Source organism: Ranitomeya variabilis, chromosome 4, assembly GCF_051348905.1.
Source record: "Ranitomeya variabilis isolate aRanVar5 chromosome 4, aRanVar5.hap1, whole genome shotgun sequence".
Taxonomy (NCBI): Eukaryota; Metazoa; Chordata; class Amphibia; order Anura; family Dendrobatidae; genus Ranitomeya; species Ranitomeya variabilis.
In genome coordinates this window covers 769,045,167-769,064,228 of record NC_135235.1, presented here as the reverse complement: position 1 = coordinate 769,064,228, position 19,062 = coordinate 769,045,167, and the positions used below count along the sequence as shown (strand labels likewise).

At 45.3% G+C, this 19,062-nt stretch overlaps 2 protein-coding genes across 2 annotated transcripts in view; both read left to right on the top strand.

Annotated features, from left to right (window-relative positions):
- The window catches only part of LOC143766933 (uncharacterized), a 143,156-nt gene extending 127,508 nt beyond the window's left edge, over positions 1-15,648 (top strand). Inside the window, exon 7 of the mRNA XM_077254941.1 lies at positions 13,773-15,648. Coding sequence (XP_077111056.1) covers positions 13,773-14,962 — 1,190 coding nt within the window. The 3' untranslated portion in view covers positions 14,963-15,648. The remainder of the gene's footprint in view (positions 1-13,772) is intronic.
- The window catches only part of LOC143766935 (gastrula zinc finger protein XlCGF66.1-like), a 193,120-nt gene that overhangs the window by 39,764 nt on the left and 134,294 nt on the right, over positions 1-19,062 (top strand). The gene's annotated exons all lie outside the window — the stretch shown is intronic.

Genomic DNA, 19,062 nt, shown 5'->3' with positions numbered 1-19,062 from the left:
CATTTACTGTAATGGATAGGTTCGTTGGGGGGGGGGTCGCGTGAGATGGGGAAAGATGATGAATTCGGTTTTGTCCATGTCAAGTTTCAGAACTCTAGCGGAGAAGGATAAAATAGTGGACAGACATTGAGGGATTCTGGTTAGCAGGGAGGTGATATCAGGTCCAGAGATGTAGATCTGTGTGTCCTCAGCATAGAGGTGATACTAAAAACCGTGAGATTCTATGAGCTGTCCCAGGCCAAATGTGTAAATGGAGAAGAGCAGGGGCTTGCGGGACTGAGGGTGAGGTGAGGATGTGGTGTGTGAGTGGGAGACTCTGAATGTCCGGTCTTTTAGGTATGACGAGATCCAGGATAGGACTAAGTCTGTGATGCCAAGGGATGAGAGGGTCTGTAATAATAGGGAATGGTCCACTGTGTCAAAGGCAGCGGACAGGTCCAGGAGGAAGAGGAGGACAGAGTAGTGTCGCTTGCTCTTGGCGGTTAAGAGGTCATTGGTGACCTTAGTTAGGGCAGTTTCAGTGGAATGGTGTGACCGGAAGCCAGATTGTAAGCGATCGAAGAGGGAGTAAGAAAAGAGATGGGAGGACAGTTCAAGGTAGACGTGTTGTTCCAGTAGTTTTGAGGCATAGGGGAGAAGTGATATAGGGCGATAGCTAGATACAGAGGATGGGTCAAGAGAGGGCTTTTTGAGGATAGGTGTGATTGAGGCATATTTAAAACTTGAGGGGAAAACTCCAGTTGTTAGTGATAAGTTGAAGAGATGGGTTAGGGTTGGGATGAAGACTGTGGCGAGGTTTGGGATGAAGTGGGATGGGATGGGGTCAAGTGCACAGGTGGTGAGATGCGATCTTGAGAGTAGAGTGGAGAGTCGATTTTCTGTAATGGTGGAGAAGTTGGTTTTGGAGGTGGAGGGCTGGGAAGTCGGGAGGAAGGGCTCTGGTTGTTGTTGGCCAAAACTGTCTCTGATGTTATCAATCTTCTGCTTGAAAAATGAGGCAAAGTCTTCAGCTGAGATGAGTGGGGAGGGAGGATGTGTTGGGGGACGGAAGAGAGAATTGAAGGTGTTGAATAACTGTTTAGGATTGTGAGACAGGGAGGATATGAGAGATGAGAAGTAGGTTTGTTTAGCTGTGGCGAGTGTGGTCTTGAAAGTAGTGAGGGACTGTATGAATGCGCATGAAGTGCTCGTTGGAGCGGGATCTTTTCCATCTCCGCTCAGCAGCCCTGGAAGCTTGCCCCAGTTCTTTGGTCAGGCTGGTGTGCCAGGGCTGTCTGTTGATTTTGCGAGCTTTGGTATGTGTAAATGGGGCAGCAGATTCCAAAGCTACAGCTATTGTTGTGTTATATAGAGCGGCAGCATCATCCGCATTGTGAAGGGAACTTATGTCTGTGAGAGGGAGGAGGGATTCGGAGAATGAGTGTAGGTCAAGGAGTTTAAGATTTCTGCGTGGGTGTGGAAGTTTGTGGGGTGGGGATTGTAGACTGTTGTGAATTCTGCTCTTGGGCTCCCTCCGGTGGTTATAAGTGGTAGTGCTGCTGTCTCTGGATCGCAGCCTTCATCAGGTGTATCCGCTTATTGCAATTCTGACTGGGGTATTTAGGCTTGCTGGATCCTTTAGTCAGTGGCAGTTGTCAATTGTTCTTGGAGGGATTGCATCTCTGTCTGGCTCCTCATGCCCTGCTGTCAATTCAGCTAAGATAAGTGTCTGTTTTTTTTGTCCCTGCAGCATTCTTGCAGTGTTCTTTACTTTCAGTGCAATTTATTGTGTTTTTGTCCAGCTTAGACTTTGTTTTGATTTTTCTGTCTTGCTGGATTCTCTGGAGATGCAGATATACATTCTATGTCTTTAGTTAGATGTAGAATATAGTATTTTCTGCTGTGGATATTTTTAGGATTTTAATACTGACTTCTTAGAATTCTGTCCTATCCTTTTCTATTTAGCTAGAAGTGCCTCTTTTGCTAAATCCTGTTTTTCTGCCTGCATACGTCCTTCCTCTTAAACTCACAGTCAATATTTGTGGGGGGCTGTCTATCCTTTGGGGATCTGCTCTGAGGCAAGATAGAATTCCCATTTCCAACTTTAGGGGTATTTAGTCCTCCGGCTGTGTCGAGGTGTCAAGGCCATGTTAGGTACACCCCACGGCTACTTCTAGTTGCGGTGTCAGTTTAGGTTCGCGGTCAGTACAGGTACCACCTACTCCAGAGATAGTCTCATGCGGCTCCAGGGTCACCGGATCATAACAGTACAACTGGCCCGCAATGAGTTAAACGCATCTCAGAAGAAGGGAAGAAAAGTGCTGAGCCATTTTTTTTTTCTGTAGTCTGTTTTGTCTTTCCTTCCCTCTTTTCCTCTGGGTGACTCAGGAGTTTGGTGCTAGCATGGATGTTCAGGGATTGGCTTCTTGTGTGGACCAACTTGCTGCTAGGGTACAGGGTATTTCCGATTATATTGTTCAGACTCCGGTTTTAGAGCCTAGGATTCCTACTCCTGATTTGTTTTTTGGGGACAGGTCCAAATTTTTGAGTTTTAAAAATAACTGTAAACTGTTTTTTGCTCTGAAACCTCGTTCCTCTGGTGATCCCATTCAGCAGGTTAAAATTTTCATCTCCCTGCTGCGTGGCGATCCTCAGGATTGGGCACTTTCCCTGGAATCTGGGAATCCGGCCTTGCTTAATGTAGACACCTTTTTTCAGGCTCTAGGGTTATTGTATGATGAACCTAATTCAGTGGATCATGCAGAGAAGACCTTGTTGGCCCTGTCTCAGGGTCAAGAAGCGGCAGAATTGTATTGCCAGAAATTTAGAAAATGGTCTGTGCTGACTAAATGGAATGAGGAATGCTTTGGCGGCAATTTTCAGAAAGGGTCTTTCTGAATCCGTTAAAGATGTTATGGTGGGGTTTCCCACGCCTGTCGGTCTGAGTGATTCTATGTCTCTGGCCATTCAGATTGATCGGCGCTTGCGCGAGCGTAGAGTTGTGCGCACTGTGGCGTTGTCCTCCGAGCAGAGTCCTGAGCCTATGCAGTGTGATAGGACTCTGTCTACAGCTGAACGACAAGGATTCAGACATCAGAATAGGTTGTGTTTCTACTGCGGCGATTCTGCTCATATCATTTCAGTCTGCCCTAAGCGTACAAAGAGAATTGCTAGTTCAGTTACCATCAGTACTGTACAACCTAAATTTCTGTTATCTGTGACCTTGATCTGCTCATTGTCGTCATTTTCTGTCATGGCGTTTGTGGATTCAGGCGCCGCTTTGAACTTAATGGACTTAGAATTTGCCAGGCGTTGTGGTTTCCCCTTGCAGTCTTTGCAGAACCCTATTCCTTTAAGGGGCATTGATGCTACACCTTTGGCTAAAAATAAACCCCAGTTTTGGACATAGCTGACCATGTGCATGGCACCAGCCCATCAGGAAGATTGTCGTTTTCTGGTGTTGCATAATTTGCATGATGCTATTGTGCTGGGTTTTCCATGATTACAGGTACATAATCCGGTGTTAGATTGGAAATCTATGTCTGTGACTAGTTGGGGTTGTCAGGGGGTTCATAATGACGTTCCTTTGATGTCAATTTCCTCTTCCCCTTCTTCTGAAATTCCTGAGTTTTTGTCTGATTTTCAGGATGTATTCGATGAGCCCAAGTCCAGTTCCCTTCCACCGCATAGGGACTGTGATTGTGCTATTGACTTGATTCCAGGCTGTAAGTTCCCTAATTGCCGACTTTTCAACCTGTCTGTGCCAGAACATACCGCCATGCGGAGTTATGTTAAGGAGTCTTTGGAGAAAGGGCATATTCGGCCATCTTCTTCACCATTGGGAGCGGGTTTTTTTTTTGTTGCCAAGAAGGATGGCTCCTTGAGACCCTGTATTGATTATCACCTCTTGAATAAGATCACGGTCAAATTTCAATACCCTTTACCTTTGCTTTCTGATTTGTTTGCTAGGATTAAGGGGGCTAGTTGGTTTACTAAGATTGACCTTCGAGGGGCATATAATCTTGTTCGTATTAAGCAGGGTGACGAATGGAAAACTGCATTAATACGCCCGAAGGCCATTTTGAATACCTTGTGATGCCATTCGGCTCTCTAATGCTCCATCTGTTTTTCAGTCCTTCATGCATGATATCTTCCGGAATTATCTTGATAAATTCATGATTGTATATTTGGATGACATTTTGATTTTTTCCGATGATTGGGAGTCTCATGTGAAACAGGTCAGGATGGTATTTCAGATCCTTCGTGATAATGCTTTATTTGTGAAGGGGTCTAAGTGTCTCTTTGGAGTGCAGAAAGTTTCTTTTTTGGGCTTCATTTTTTCTCCCTCATCTATAGAGATGGATCCGGTTAAGGTTCAGGCCATTTATGATTGGATTCAGCCCACATCCGTGAAGAGCCTTCAGAAATTTTTGGGCTTTGCTAATTTTTATCGCCGTTTCATTGCTAACTTCTCCAGTGTGGTTAAACCCCTGACCGATTTGACGAAGAAAGGCGCTGATGTGACGAATTGGTCCTCTGCGGCTGTCTCTGCCTTTCAGGAGCTTAAACGCCGATTTACTTCTGCCCCGGTGTTGCGTCAGCCGGATGTTTCTCTTCCATTTCAGGTTGAGGTTGACGCTTCTGAGATTGGGGCAGGGGCCGTTTTGTCTCAGAGGAATTCTGATGGTTCCTTGATGAAACCATGTGCCTTCTTTTCCCGAAAGTTTTCGCCTGCTGAACGCAATTATGATATCGGCAATCGGGAGTTGTTGGCTATGAAGTGGGCGTTTGAGGAATGGCGACATTGGCTTGAGGGAGTCAAGCACCGTATTGTGGTCTTGACCGATCATAAAAATCTGATTTACCTCGAGTCTGCCAAACGGCTGAATCCTAGACAGGCTCGATGGTCCCTGTTTTTCTCCCGTTTTGATTTTGTGGTCTCGTATCTTCCGGGTTCTAAGAATGTTAAGGCTGATGCCCTTTCTAGGAGCTTTTTACCTGATTCTTCTGGTGTCCTTGAACCGGTCGGTATTCTGAAGGAAGGGGTGGTCCTTTCTGCCATCTCCCCTGATTTACGACGGGTTCTTCAGGAATTTCAGGCTGATAAACCTGACCGCTGTCCAGTGGGGAAACTGTTTGTTCCTGATAGATGGACTAGTAAAGTGATTTCTGAGGTTCATTGTTCTGTGTTGGCTGGCCATCCTGGTATTTTTGGTACCAGAGATTTGGTTGGTAGGTCCTTTTGGTGGCCTTTTTTGTCGCGGGATGTGCGTTCTTTTGTGCAGTCCTGTGGGACTTGTGAGCGGGCCAAGCCTTGTTGTTCCCACGCTAGTGGGTTGCTTTTGCCTTCGCCGGTCCCTGAGAGGCCCTGGACACATATTTCTATGGATTTTATTTCAGATCTTCCGGTTTCCCAGAGGATGTCGGTTATCTGGGTGGTTTGTGACCGGTTTTCTAAGATGGTTCATTTGGTGCCTTTGCCTAAATTGCCTTCCTCTTCTGATTTGGTTCCGTTGTTTTTTCAGCATGTAGTTCGTTTGCATGGTATTCCGGAGAATATTGTGTCCGACAGCGGTTCCCAGTTTGTTTCTAGGGTTTGGCGGGCCTTTTGTGCTAGGCTGGGCATTGATTTGTCTTTTTCTTCCGCATTTCATCCTCAGACAAATGGCCAGACCGAGCGAACTAATCAGACTTTGGAAACTTATTTGAGATGCTTTGTGGCTGCTGATCAGGGTGATTGGGTGGCTTTCTTGCCATTGGCCGAGTTTGCCCTTAATAATCGGGCTAGTTTGGCTACCTTGGTTTTGCCCTTCTTTTGTAATTTTGGTTTTCATCCTCGTTTTTCTTCAGGGCAGGTTGAGCCGTCTGATTGTCCTGGTGTGGATTCTGTGGTTGACAGGTTGCAGCAAATTTGGGCTCATGTGGTGGACAATTTGGTGTTGTCTCAGGAGGATGCTCAGCGTTTTGCTAAACGTCGTCGGTGTGTTGGTTCCCGGCTTCAGGTTGGGGATTTGGTCTGGTTGTCTTCCCGTCATGTTCCTATGAAGGTTTCTTCCCCTAAGTTCAAGCCTCGGTTTATTGGTCCTTATAGGATTTCTGAGATTATCAGTCCAGTGTCTTTTCGTTTGACCCTTCCGGCCTCTTTTGCCATCCATAATGTTTTCCATAGATCTTTATTGCGAAAATATGTGGTGCCCGTTGTTCCCTCTGTTGATCCTCCTGCCCCTGTGTTGGTTGATGGGGAGTTGGAGTATGTGGCTGAGAAGATTTTGGATTCTCGTTTTTCGAGGCGGAAGCTTCAGTCTCTTGTCAAATGGAAGGGTTATGGCCAGGAGGATAATTCTTGGGTTTTTGCCTCCGACGTTCATGCTGCCGATTTGGTTCATGCTTTTCATTTGGCTCGTCCTGATCGGCCTGGGGGCTCTGGTGAGGGTTCGGTGACCCCCTCCTCAAGGGGGGGTTACTGTTGTGAATTCTGCTCTTGGGCTCCCTCCGGTGGTTATAAGTGGTAGTGCTGCTGTCTCTGGATCACAGCCTTCATCAGGTGTATCCGCTTATTGCAATTCTGACTGGGGTATTTATGCTTGCTGGATCCTTTAGTCAGTGCCAGTTGTCAATTGTTCTTGGAGGGATTGCATCTCTGTCTGGCTCCTCATGCCCTGCTGTCAATTCAGCTAAGATAAGTGTCTGTTTTTTTTGTCCCTGGAGCATTCTTGCAGTGTTCTTTACTTTCAGTGCAATTTATTGTGTTTTTGTCCAGCTTAGACTTTGTTTTGATTTTTCTGTCTTGCTGGATTCTCTGGAGATGCAGATATACATTCTATGTCTTTAGTTAGATGTAGAATATAGTATTTTCTGCTGTGGATATTTTTAGGATTTTAATACTGACCGCTTAGAATTCTGTCCTATCCTTTTCTATTTAGCTAGAAGTGCCTCTTTTGCTAAATCCTGTTTTTCTGCCTGCGTACGTCCTTCCTCTTAAACTCACAGTCAATATTTGTGGGGGGCTGTCTATCCTTTGGGGATCTGCTCTGAGGCAAGATTGAATTCCCATTTCCAACTTTAGGGGTGTTTAGTCCTCCGGCTGTGTCGAGGTGTCTAGGCCTTGTTAGGTACACCCCACGGCTACTTCTAGTTGCGGTGTCAGTTTAGGTTTGCGGTCAGTACAGGTACCACCTACTCCAGAGATAGTCTCATGCGGCTCCAGGGTCACCGGATCATAACAGTAGACATGGAGTGGAGAGGTAAGAGAATTTGAGAAGGTTGTGGTCAGAAAGAGGAAGAGGTGAGTTAGAGAGGTTAGATAGGGAGTAGAGGCGAGGGAAGATGAGGTTCAGTGTGTGCCTTTGTGGGTGGCTGCAGAATACCATTGAGTGAGTGTAAGAGAATGGTCAGCCATAATTTACTGAGCATCCATGTTGGCTCTAGCAGCCATCTTGGACAAACTCTAGTCAACTAACTTTGCTAAAATATCCGAGGCTGTCCCCAGAATAAAGATATAAAATGACCTCAGTGCCATTACTAAGTATGGATGGAGTCCAGGGAGACTAATTGGAACAGGGCACTGTGATAAGAAATAAGTGGCATTATATGGTAGTGAATAGTATATATATTGAGTTAAGATAGAATCCAGAATCAAGAGCTGTCAGTGTATGAAGAGCTATAGCAGCATGCTAAAAGCATGATGGGAATAATAAGGTTAGCTAAGAGGGACATAGAAATTTATGATTTTTAATGTTGTTTGGGGAAATGTTAATTAATGTTGTCGTATTGTGTCATTGTGTTCTTTGTTCTAAACCACATGTTTCTCTCTGCAATATGAGGTTATCATGTATATGCCCTTTGCTGCAAGGCGCAGCTTCCTTTGTCTCAACAATGTATAAAAAGTCCCTGTTACTGTTGTTCGGGGCCATTACATCGCCAACCTGCTGCCGTGCCACAACATGGCCATTCCATCGCCATTCTGCCGCTGTGCCACACCCTGGCCAGGCTAGGGCCAGACCACCGCCAGATGTCCCAGCGTTACTTTGTCTGTCTGGACTTCTGTTCGAGCCTGCATGCTTCATCTCTTTAACTTCTATGTACTGTTTTGCTGCGAATCTCTGAATAAACCACAGTCTCTGCTTGAAAAGAGGATTGTCTACATATTTTTCCCGGCTCTTCCAGCTCTCAGTAAGGACTTTCTTACAGTGAGGCCGAAGGAGGAAGTGAGAGATAGAAGTTTAGTGGCAGCTGAGAGGGAAGTGTCAATGGGGATGTTGAAGTCACCCATGATGATAGTGGGGATGTCCCCGGAAAGGAAATGAAGTAACCAGGTGGTTAAGTGGTCAAAGAAGATGGTGGCTGGCCCTGGGGGTGGTAAATGACAGCCAGTTGGAGGTTGGAGGGGGAGTAGATGCGCACAGATTGCACCTCAAAGGAAGGGAGGGTAACAGAGGGTGGCAGTGGCATTGGGGTGAAGCAGTTATCTGACAGGAGAAAACCAACTCCTCGTCCATGTTTGCTGCTGGGGCAGGGTGTGTGAGAAAGGTGGAAGCCACCATATGAAAGTGCAGCAGGGGAGGCTGTGTCAGAAGGGGTGAGCCAGGTTTCGGTGATGGCGAGGAAGGAAAGTTTGGTAGCAACAAAAGATCATGGATGTAGGAAAGCTTGTTGCAGACAGCAAGTGTTCCACAGAGCTCCTGTTAGTGGGACTGGGGAAGCAGGGGCTGTGTGAATGGGTATAAGGTTAGAGAGGTTATGGAAGTTTGTAATAGAGCGTGGATAGGAGGTAGAAATGACTGTGCGGATGTGGTGAGGAGGGCCAGTATTTGGAGAGATATCTGTTGTTAATTCTGCTTTTGGGCTCCCTCTGGTGGTTGTAGGTGGTAATGCAGTTGTCCCTGGGTTGCAGCCCTGGTCAGGTGTATCTGCTGATTGCAGTTCTGACTGGGGTATTTAGGCGTGCAGGATTCATTAGTCCTTGCCAGTTGTCCATTGTTTTGGGAGGTTTTGTCCTTGCCTGGTTCCTTCTGCCTTGCTGCCAAATCTGCAAAGATAAGTGGTTTTGTTTTTGTGGCACACATGCTGTGTGCTTAATAATTCAGTGCTATTCATTGTTTTTTTGTCCAGCTTAGATTGTGTCAGTATTTTCTCAGTCTTGTTGGATTCTCAGGAGTTGCAGATATACATTCCATTCTTTAGTTAGATTGTGGAACTTTTTGTATTATCTGCTGTGGATATTTTTGCAGAGTTTTAATACTGACCGCTTAGTATTCTGTCCTATCTTTCCCTATTTAGCTAGAGTGGCCTCTTTTGCTGAATTCTGTTTTCTGCCTGCGTGTGTCTTTCCTCTCCTATTCACAGTCAATATTTGTGGGGGCTGCCTATTCTTTGGGGTTCTGCTCTGAGGCAAGTTAGTATTCCTATTTCCATCTATAGGGTATTTAGTCCTCCGGCTGTGTCGAGGTGTCTAGGGTTTGTTAGGCACACCCCACGGCTACTTCTAGTTGCGGTGTTAGTTCAGGGTTTGCAGTCAGTATAGTTTCCACCTACTCCAGAGAAAGTTTCATGCGGCTCCAAGGTCACCGGATCATAACAGATATCACCAGCAGTGAGAAGGAGCAGAGAAAGTGTTAGCAGGTGGGAGCAGGAGAGGGCATGAGGTGGCTGTCTGTGTTTGGAGACAGAGGATTGTATGTTGAGGAATAGTTCTGAGGAGGAGGTGAGATGGATGGGGAGGATTGAGGAAGAGATGAACAGTTCCTTACTTGGTGTAGGGATTAGGGGAGTTAGCAGAAAGTGAAGGATTATAGGGGTGAGAGTGAAAACAAACAGAAACATTGTTTACAGTGACTGGGCAGTTATCTCTTGTTCCCTTCTGGTTCAATTCTGGTTTTAATTCTACTGTAATCTTCACACTTCTAGGACACACTTCTAGGAATCACACTGCAGACTAAAGTCTTTGCAGACTTGAGCTATGCAATATATCTGCCACAAAGTGCATTCAGGTGTGAAGCAGAGAGGAGTGGTCTCTGTTCATCTTGGTCAAAGAATTAAGAGTGGACCAGATGCATATAATCAAGCCAAAGTAAACAAGGTCATAAATAGCACGGGTGGAGGGGGGGTTTGGGTGAAGCTGGGGTTGGTTGAGAGACATACCAAGTGGAAGATAGGAGTAGAGGCAAGTCTGTGTGGAAAGATGGATGACACTACATGCACTTCATAGACAGACAGAGCAGGAGAGCTGGGTGGATCAACATATCATGTGAATGCTAGGTGCAGGGGCGAGTCTGTGTGCAAAGCTGGGTGATGTAGTATATGCACTTCATAGACAGACAGAGCAGGAGCAGGAGAGCTGGGTGGATCAACATACCTGTAGGAAGAATATACATGCTTGTTATCTATGTATAGATCTATCTATCCATCTCATTCCTTCTATCTATTATCTATCTATATTTATGTCTATTATCTATCATCTATCTATCTACCTATCTATCTGTGTGTATAATGGAGTGTGGGTTGGACAAATGTAAAAGAGGAGGTTGGACAAGAAATGACCTAACAAATCTTTTTTTTTTGTTCAATAATACATCTTTATTTAGCTTTCAAAAACGAATTAAAAACGTGCAAAAAAAGCATCAAAAACGCACCTGCGTTTTCTGCCAAGAGATACAGATTCAGTGCAGAAAAATCTGCAGGCAAATCTGCAACGTGTGCACATACCCTAACGGTAACCCTAACTTTAGCCTAACAGTAACCCTAAGGCCATGTTCACACTTTGCGGTTTTTACCGCGGATCCGCGGCGATTTTGATGCTGCGGGTCCGCAGCAGTTTCCATTGCGTTTACATTAACATGTAAACCCTATGGAAACCGCAAACCACAGTGCACATGCTGCGGGAAAAACCGCGCAGAAACGCAGCGGTTTACAACCCGCAGCATGTCACTTCTTTGTGCAGAATCGCAGCGATTCTGCACCCATAGGAATGCATTGTTCCGCTTACTTCCCGCATGGGGCTGTGCCCACGATGCTGGAAGTAAGCGGATAATGTGCGGTTGCTACCCAGGGTGGAGGAGAGGAGACTCTCCTCCAGGCCCTGGGAAGCCTAAATAGTGTAAAAAAAAAGAATTAAAATAAAAAATGATGCTATACTCACCTCTCACGGCAGTCCGGTCTTAGTTGCTGTGCGAGCAGGACCTGCGGTGACGTCGCGGTCACATGACCGTGATGACGCCGCGGTCACATGACCGTGACATCGCGAAGGTCCTTCTCGGCACAGCATCTTTGGAACCGGATCGCCGCGTGCAGCGCCGAGGAGATCCGGACATCAGAGGGTGAGTATAACCAATTTTTATTATTTTTAACATTACTATTGATGCTGCATATTGCTGCATATGCAGCATCAATAGTATAGGAGTAATCCCACAGCGGAAATAGCGGAACAAACCACGATAAATCTGCAGGGATAACCGCAGCGGTTTTGCCCTGCAGATTTATCAATTCCGCTGCGGGAGAACCCGCAGAGCACGCCGCAAAGTGTGCACATAGCCTAAGGCCTCTTTCACATTTCCGCCGTAATGTGAACGTTGCTATGCGTCGTTCTGTGCAAAAAACGCATCCTGCAAAGTTGCCCGCAGGATGCGTTTTTGCACATAGACTTGTATTACTGACGCACCGCGACCTATGGACACACGTTCCATACGTCGTGCACTGGATGCATCGGTATATGGCGGACCGTCGTTGCAAAAAAAGTTCAAGGGAATGTTTTTTCGCACATCGAGTCCTGCATTTCCAACGGCGCATGTGCGGCCGGAACTCCGCCCCCTCCTCCCTGGGACTTTACAGTGGGCAGCGGACGCGTTGAAACACTGTGTCCGCTGCCCACGTGGCGAATTAGCACGTCGTCGGTACGTCGGGCCGACGCTTAGCGACGGCCCTGTACCGACAGAAGTGTGAAAGAGGCCTAACTTTAGCCCCAACACTAACCCTAACTATAGCACTAACCCTAACCTGCCTTATCTGTTTTTTTTACTTTTTAACAAGATGGCTGACTGGCACAGCTGTTGCCAGCAGCACTTGTAACACTATTTCTCCTCTAATCTCTCACTGACATCTGAGGAGAAACAGCGTTTTTATGAGGCAGATTGCCCGGGAAAGTTCATTGCTACAACACACTTTCATAGTGATTTGTCTCATTGGCTGGTGTGATGCTGATGTCATCAGGACCTGAACCAATCGGGTCTCGATAAGGTCGGGGGTCACAGTAAGGGTTGTGAGCCGGAATCCCATCGTTATAGCTAGCGCCGATGTTTATCTACCGTTGGCGGTCACAAAGCGGTTAAGTTAAGGGTACCATCATTTCTGTCCAGGCCTATTTCATTAGTTTTTTTTTTTTTTTTTAATTCTGTGGAAGCATGGTTAAAAAGCAATGTCTGACTTTCATTTGTTCATTCTCATAGATTTTTGATTTGTTATTATTTTTGTCAGATTCAAGTTATTTATCTGTCCATTGTGGGTTTTTCTGTCATTAAACCAGGGATACCAACAATTTTGACCACGTGTGTAGGATGAATTAATATTTTGACTCCACAGCCACTTTCTGGAAATCAGCGCGAAGCGGATGTTGGAGAGTGAAAATTACAATTTGCCATTTTATTACCAGGCACAATAGTGCCCAGATTGTGCTCCAGGAGGCACACACTGCAAATTAAGTGGATTCATCTCACTATATAATATTACTAAATACAGAGATCCTAAATGTTGTTTGAGCACACTGCAAGACTCAGAAGTGAGAGCGGATTTTGCTGGATTGGTTTATAGAAACTCTGTTACTTTCCAACAGCCTTTGAGCCACTAGTAGTGTGGGAACCTCTGTTTCTACATTGACAGATGATGGCCCTGAGTGGGGACTTGGCTTTTTGTGAGATGAGAATAGGTATTATTTTCGCCTACATAACATTGATTGGTTTCTTTTTATTCGATAGTTGGGAGGCTGAATTAACAAACAGTTGAACACCACGCACTACTGGCTCATCCAACAAGGTGGACTGTCATTGTCTTTATGAATATTTAAAGGGAACCTGTCACCCCCAAAATGGAAGGTGAGCTAAGTCCACTGTCATCAGGAGCTTATCTACAGCATTCTGTAATGCTGTAGATAAGCCCCCGATGTTACCTGAAAGATAATAAAAAGGGGTTACATTATACTCACCCAGTGGCGATCCCGCTGCGGTGGGCTTCACTGGTCCAGTCCGGCGCCTCCTATCTTCATTCCATGACATCCTCTTCTGGTCTTCACACCGCAGCTCTGGCGCAGGCATACTTTCTCTGCCCTGTTAAGGGCAGAGCAAAGTACTGCAGTGTGCAGGCGCCGGGAAAGGTCAGAGAGGCCCAGTGCCTGCGCACTGCAGTACTTTCCTCTGCCCTAAATAGGGCAGACAAAGTACGCCTGCGCCGAAGCCACGCCGTGAAGACCAGAAGAGGACGTCATGGAATGAAGATAGGAGGCGCTGGACCGGAACAGCGACGCCCTTCGGACCGGACCGCAGCGGGACCGCCCCTGGGTGAGTATAATCTAACCTCTTTTTATCATCTTTCAGGTAACATCGGGAGCTTATCTACAGCATTACAGAATGCTGTAGATAAGCCCCTGATGACTGGGCTTGGCTCACCTTCCATTTTGGGGGTGACAGGTTCCCTTTAAAGTTTTTTACATAGCTTGCCATTTTTATGGACAGTTTAAGTAGAAATGTTCAAAAATATAAAACTCAAGGATATTTTATTAAAAAAAAAAATGTTTTTTGTCTTGGCAGATGACTGTACCAGGAGATCAGAGGGACAGCTGACCTCTTCAATTTTAAAATCTGATAATCTTGAAATCCTACAAGATACAACTAAAGTGATTGCTGTTACTCCAGATATATCGACATCCATTCACGGCAAAGATCTGTCATCCGATCCTATGAAACAGGTCCCATCTTCTGATTCATTACTGACTACTAAGGAAAATCAAAGTCACAAAGGAGGAATTAAAAAACAAACTGCTCCTAAAGCAAAGAAGTCATTTTCATGTTCAAAATGCGGGACATGTTTTAACAAGAAATCAGAGTTGGTTGATCACTGTAGAATTCACACAGGGGAGAAGCCTTTTTCCTGTTCAGAATGTGGGAAATGTTTTAACAGGAAATGGAGTCTAGTTAGTCACCAGAGAACTCATACAGGGGAGAAGCCTTTTTCCTGTTCAGAATGTGGGAAATGTTTTAGCCATAAAGGGAGTCTAGTTTGTCACCAGAGAACTCATACAGAGGAGAAGCCTTTTTCCTGTTCACATTGTAGGAAATGTTTTAACCAGAAAGGGAGTCTAGTTATTCACCAGAGAACTCATACAGGGGAGAAGCCTTTTTCCTGTTCAGAATGTGGGAAATGTTTTAGCCATAAAGGGATTCTAGTTAGTCACCAGAGAACTCATACAGGGGAGAAGCCTTTTTCCTGTTCAGAATGTGGGAAATGTTTTACTGTCAAAGAGCATCTTTTTAGACACCAAATAACTCACACAGGGGACATGCCTTTTTCCTGTTCAGAATGTGGGAAATGTTTTATCCAGAAATCATTTTTGGTTAATCACTATAGAATTCACACAGGGGAGAAGCCTTTTTCCTGTTCAGAATGTGGGAAATGTTTTACCCACAAAGAGAAACTTGTTACACACAAAATAACTCACACAGGGGAGAAGCCTTTTTCCTGTTCAGAATGTGGGAAATGTTTTTACAAGAAAGGGGGTCTAGTTAGTCACCAGAGAATTCACACAGGGGAGAAGCCTTTTTCCTGTTTAGAATGTGGGAAATGTTTTAACCAGAAAGGGAGTCTAGTTAGTCACCAGAGAACTCACACAGGGGAGAAGCCTTTTTCCTGTTCAGAATGTGGGAAATGTTTTAAATGGAAACAGCTTCTTGTTAGACATCAGTGCAGTCACACAGAGGAGAACCCTGTTTCGTTTTCATAATGTGGGAAATATTTTACTTGGAAATCAACTGTTGATAAACATCAGAGATGTCACATAGGGGAGAAGCCTTTTTTATGTTCATAATGTTGGAATAGTTTTAACCAAAACTTAATCTTCTTAAAGGGGTTGTCTCTTGTCATTCCTCATGTTTGCTGACAAAAGGATAAAATTAAACTTTATTAATTCTAAATGTAAAACTATACCCATAATTCACCCCCTGAAGGTTAGTCAGTAGGTGACTAATAGAAAAAACATGTACCCCACATTTCATTATATAGGGTGAGGTGACGTATACACACTCACTCTCCAAGCCTCTCATTTCTACGGGTTTCATCGTCCTCACCAAAGGCGACTCATCAGGAGACTATTTAATATTGACCTATATTGAAGCGAGACTAGACAAAAAAACAAAACAAAATCAGGTATCATGTTATCGGAAACAGTCAGAAAACCAGCCACATATTGGCAGATCCCAGACCTCAAACTATATACTTCATAAGTTTATAAGCCACTCCAGTGTCAGGAATAGATAGTATGTGACAATACAGTATAATTCTTGTGTTTTTCCTCCTATAGGGACTGCCCTAGTTTGGTATTGTAACAGCTGTTAATTAGTAGTGCAGACAAATTGTCCTGGACTAAACTCCGTTTTCAGACGGCCCAATATGTACCACTCAGTGAAAACTTACCTGCCCCAAAGATCAATAGCAGCTTCTAACTAATGGCCATGCTGCTGTCTGTCAAGGAATGAGTGCAATATCGTTATAAAGACTAGGGATGTGTGCAATCATAATGTCTGGAAGATCTGTGCCATTATTTACTATGAATATGGAGATTATCTCTGAAAGTTAAGTGTTTCCTGAGCGGTATATACTGTATTGTCACATACTAGCTATTCCTGACACTGGAGTGGCGTATAAACTTATGAAGTATATAGTTTGAGGTCTGGGATCTGCCAATATGTGGCTGGTTTTCTCACTGTTTCCGATAACATGATTTTAGTTTTTTTTTTGTCTATTCTCGCTTGAATATAGGTCAATATTAAATAGTCTCCTGATGAGTCGCCTTTGGTGAGGACGATGAAACCCACAGAAATGAGAGGCTTGGAGAGTGAGTGTATATACGTCACCTCACCCTATATACTGAACTGTGGGGTACATGTTTTTTCTATTAGTCACCTACTGACTAGCCTTCAGGGAGTGAATTGTGGGTATAGTTGTACATTTGGAATTAATGAAGTTTTAGTTTTATCCTTTTGTCAGTGAATCTTCTAATCAAGGGATCATTTTATATATAATTATATCTTAGAATTTTTTTTCTCAGTGAACTCATTCCTCATGTTTGACCTCAGTAAAATAAAACCACTCATACTCCGCTGGCGGCCGGCTCCACTTCAGCGGTGTGGAGACTCACTGTCCCGGGGCTTATGTGAGGTTGTTACATCACACGAGCCCTGCACCCGATCAGCGGCAGCTTCACTGCTCCTTCCTTCGGACGTATTGAACATGAACAGGAAGCCAGGGCCGCGGCTGCTCTCTGCCTCATGATGCTTGATTTGTCCGAAGGTGGGGACAGTAACGTCAGCGCTGATTGGGCACAGGGCTCACATGACGTAAAAACCTCAAAAGAGCCCCAAGAACACAAGCGCCAACACCAGTGAAACGGCGCCACCATGGGAGGTTTGTATGAGGATTTTTATTTTAACAGGACCAAACATGAGGAATGAGAAGGGCTTGTCCAACTAGTTGTCAAGAAGTTGCTCACTGGATGATTTCACAAACTCCCCTCTCCCGCTCTCTGACCACAACCTTCTTTCATTCTCTATCAAGAACTGCCATCCCGCTCAGGTCATCCCCACTTTCCACACTTATAGAAACATACAGGCCATTAACACCCAGAAACTTATGAAGAACTTGCAGTCTTCATTGGCCCCAATCTCCTCCATCTCTTGTCCTGATTCTGCTCTGAAGCATTACAATGAAACCCTGCAAAGTGCCCTGGAAGAAGCTGCACCTCCTATACATAGAACAACTCGGCACAGACGGCGACAACCGTGGCACACGCTGCAAACACGTTTCCTGCAGCGGTGCTCCAGGTGCGCCGAACGTCTGTGGAGAAAATCTAATCTGCCCGAAGATTTCATCCATTATAAGTTCATGTTAAAAACATACAACTCTGCCCTTCACCTCTCCAAACAAACCTATTTCAACACCCTCATCACCTCGCTGTCCAATAACCCTAAACGTCTCTTTGACACTTTCCGGTCCCTACTCAACCCAAGAGAGCAGGCCCCAACCACAGATCTCCACGCTGACGATCTGGCCAATTACTTCAAAGAAAAAATTGACCACATTCGACAGGAAATCATTTCCCAATCTCTTCATACCAAGCACTGTCCTCCCTCCCCCACTGCATCTAGTTCACTCTCTGACTTTGAACCAGTTACAGAAGAAGAAGTAAGCAGGCTCCTTGCATCTTCTCGCCCGACCACTTGCACCAGCGACCCCATTCCGTCGCATCTCCTCCAGTCCCTTTCCCCGGCTGTCACCTCTCACCTAACAAAAATATTCAACCTTTCCCTCACTTCCGGTATTTTTCCCTCCTCATTTAAGCATGCCATCATACATCCACTACTTAAAAAGCCCTCCCTCGATCAAAATTGTGCCGCCAATTATAGACCTGTCTCTAATCTTCCCTTCATCTCTAAACTCCTGGAACGCCTGGTCCACTCCCGTCTTACCCGCTATCTCTCAGATAATTCTCTTCTCGACCCTCTTCAATCTGGTTTCCGCTCTTTACACTCTACTGAAACTGCCCTCACTAAAGTCTCTAATGACCTACTAACAGCTAAATCTAATGGTCACTATTCCATGCTAATTCTCTTGGATCTCTCCGCAGCATTCGACACTGTGGATCATCAGCTCCTCCTCACTATGCTCCGCTCCATCGGCCTCAAGGACACCGTTCTCTCTTGGTTCTCCTCCTATCTCTCTGGCAGATCCTTCACTGTTTGTTTTGCTGGTTCCTCCTCCTCTCACCTTCCCCTTACTGTTGGGGTTCCTCAAGGATCAGTCCTAGGCCCCCTCCTCTTCTCTTTGTATACTGCCCCTATTGGACAAACAATCAGTAGATTTGGTTTCCAGTACCATCTCTATGCTGACGACACCCAATTATATACCTCTTCTCCTGTTATCACGCCGACCTTTTTAGAAAACACCAGTGATTGTCTTACCGCTGTCTCTAACATCATGTCCTCCCTCTATCTGAAACTGAACCTGTCAAAAACTGAACTCCTCGTGTTCTCTCCCTCTACAAACCTACCTTTGCCCGACATTGCCATCTCTGTGTGCGGTTCCACCATTACTCCAAAGCAACATGCCCGCTGCCTTGGAGTCATCCTTGATTCCGAGCTTTCATTCACCCCCCACATCCGATCACTGGCTCGCTCTTCTTATCTGCATCTCAAAAACATTTCCAGAATTCGCCCTTTTCTTACTTTCGACTCTGCAAAAACTCTTACTGTCTCACTTATTCATTCTCGTCTGGACTATTGTAACTCTCTACTAATTGGCCTACCTTTTACCAGACTCTCCCCGCTCCAATCTGTCCTGAATGCTGCTGCCAGGATCATATTCCTCGCCAACCGTTACACCGATGCCTCTACCTTGTGCCAGTCATTACACTGGCTACCCATCCAATCCAGAATCCAGTACAAAACTACTACCCTCATCCACAAAGCACTCCATGGCTCAGCACCACCCTACATCTCCTCTCTGGTCTCAGTCTACCAACCTACCCGTGCCCTCCGCTCTGCTAATGACCTCAGGTTAGCATCCTCAATAATCAGAACCTCCCACTCCCGTCTCCAAGACTTTACACGTGCGGCGCCGATTCTTTGGAATGCACTACCTAGGTTAATACAATTAATCCCCAATCCCCACAGTTTTAAGCGTGCACTAAAAACTCATTTGTTCAGATTGGCCTACCGCCTCAACGCATTAACCTAATTATCCCTGTGTGGCCTATTAATAAAAAACAACAACATAATCACGTTCCTCCATCATGTTCTCATACACTTTATGCAGTTAATAGCCTCTGTG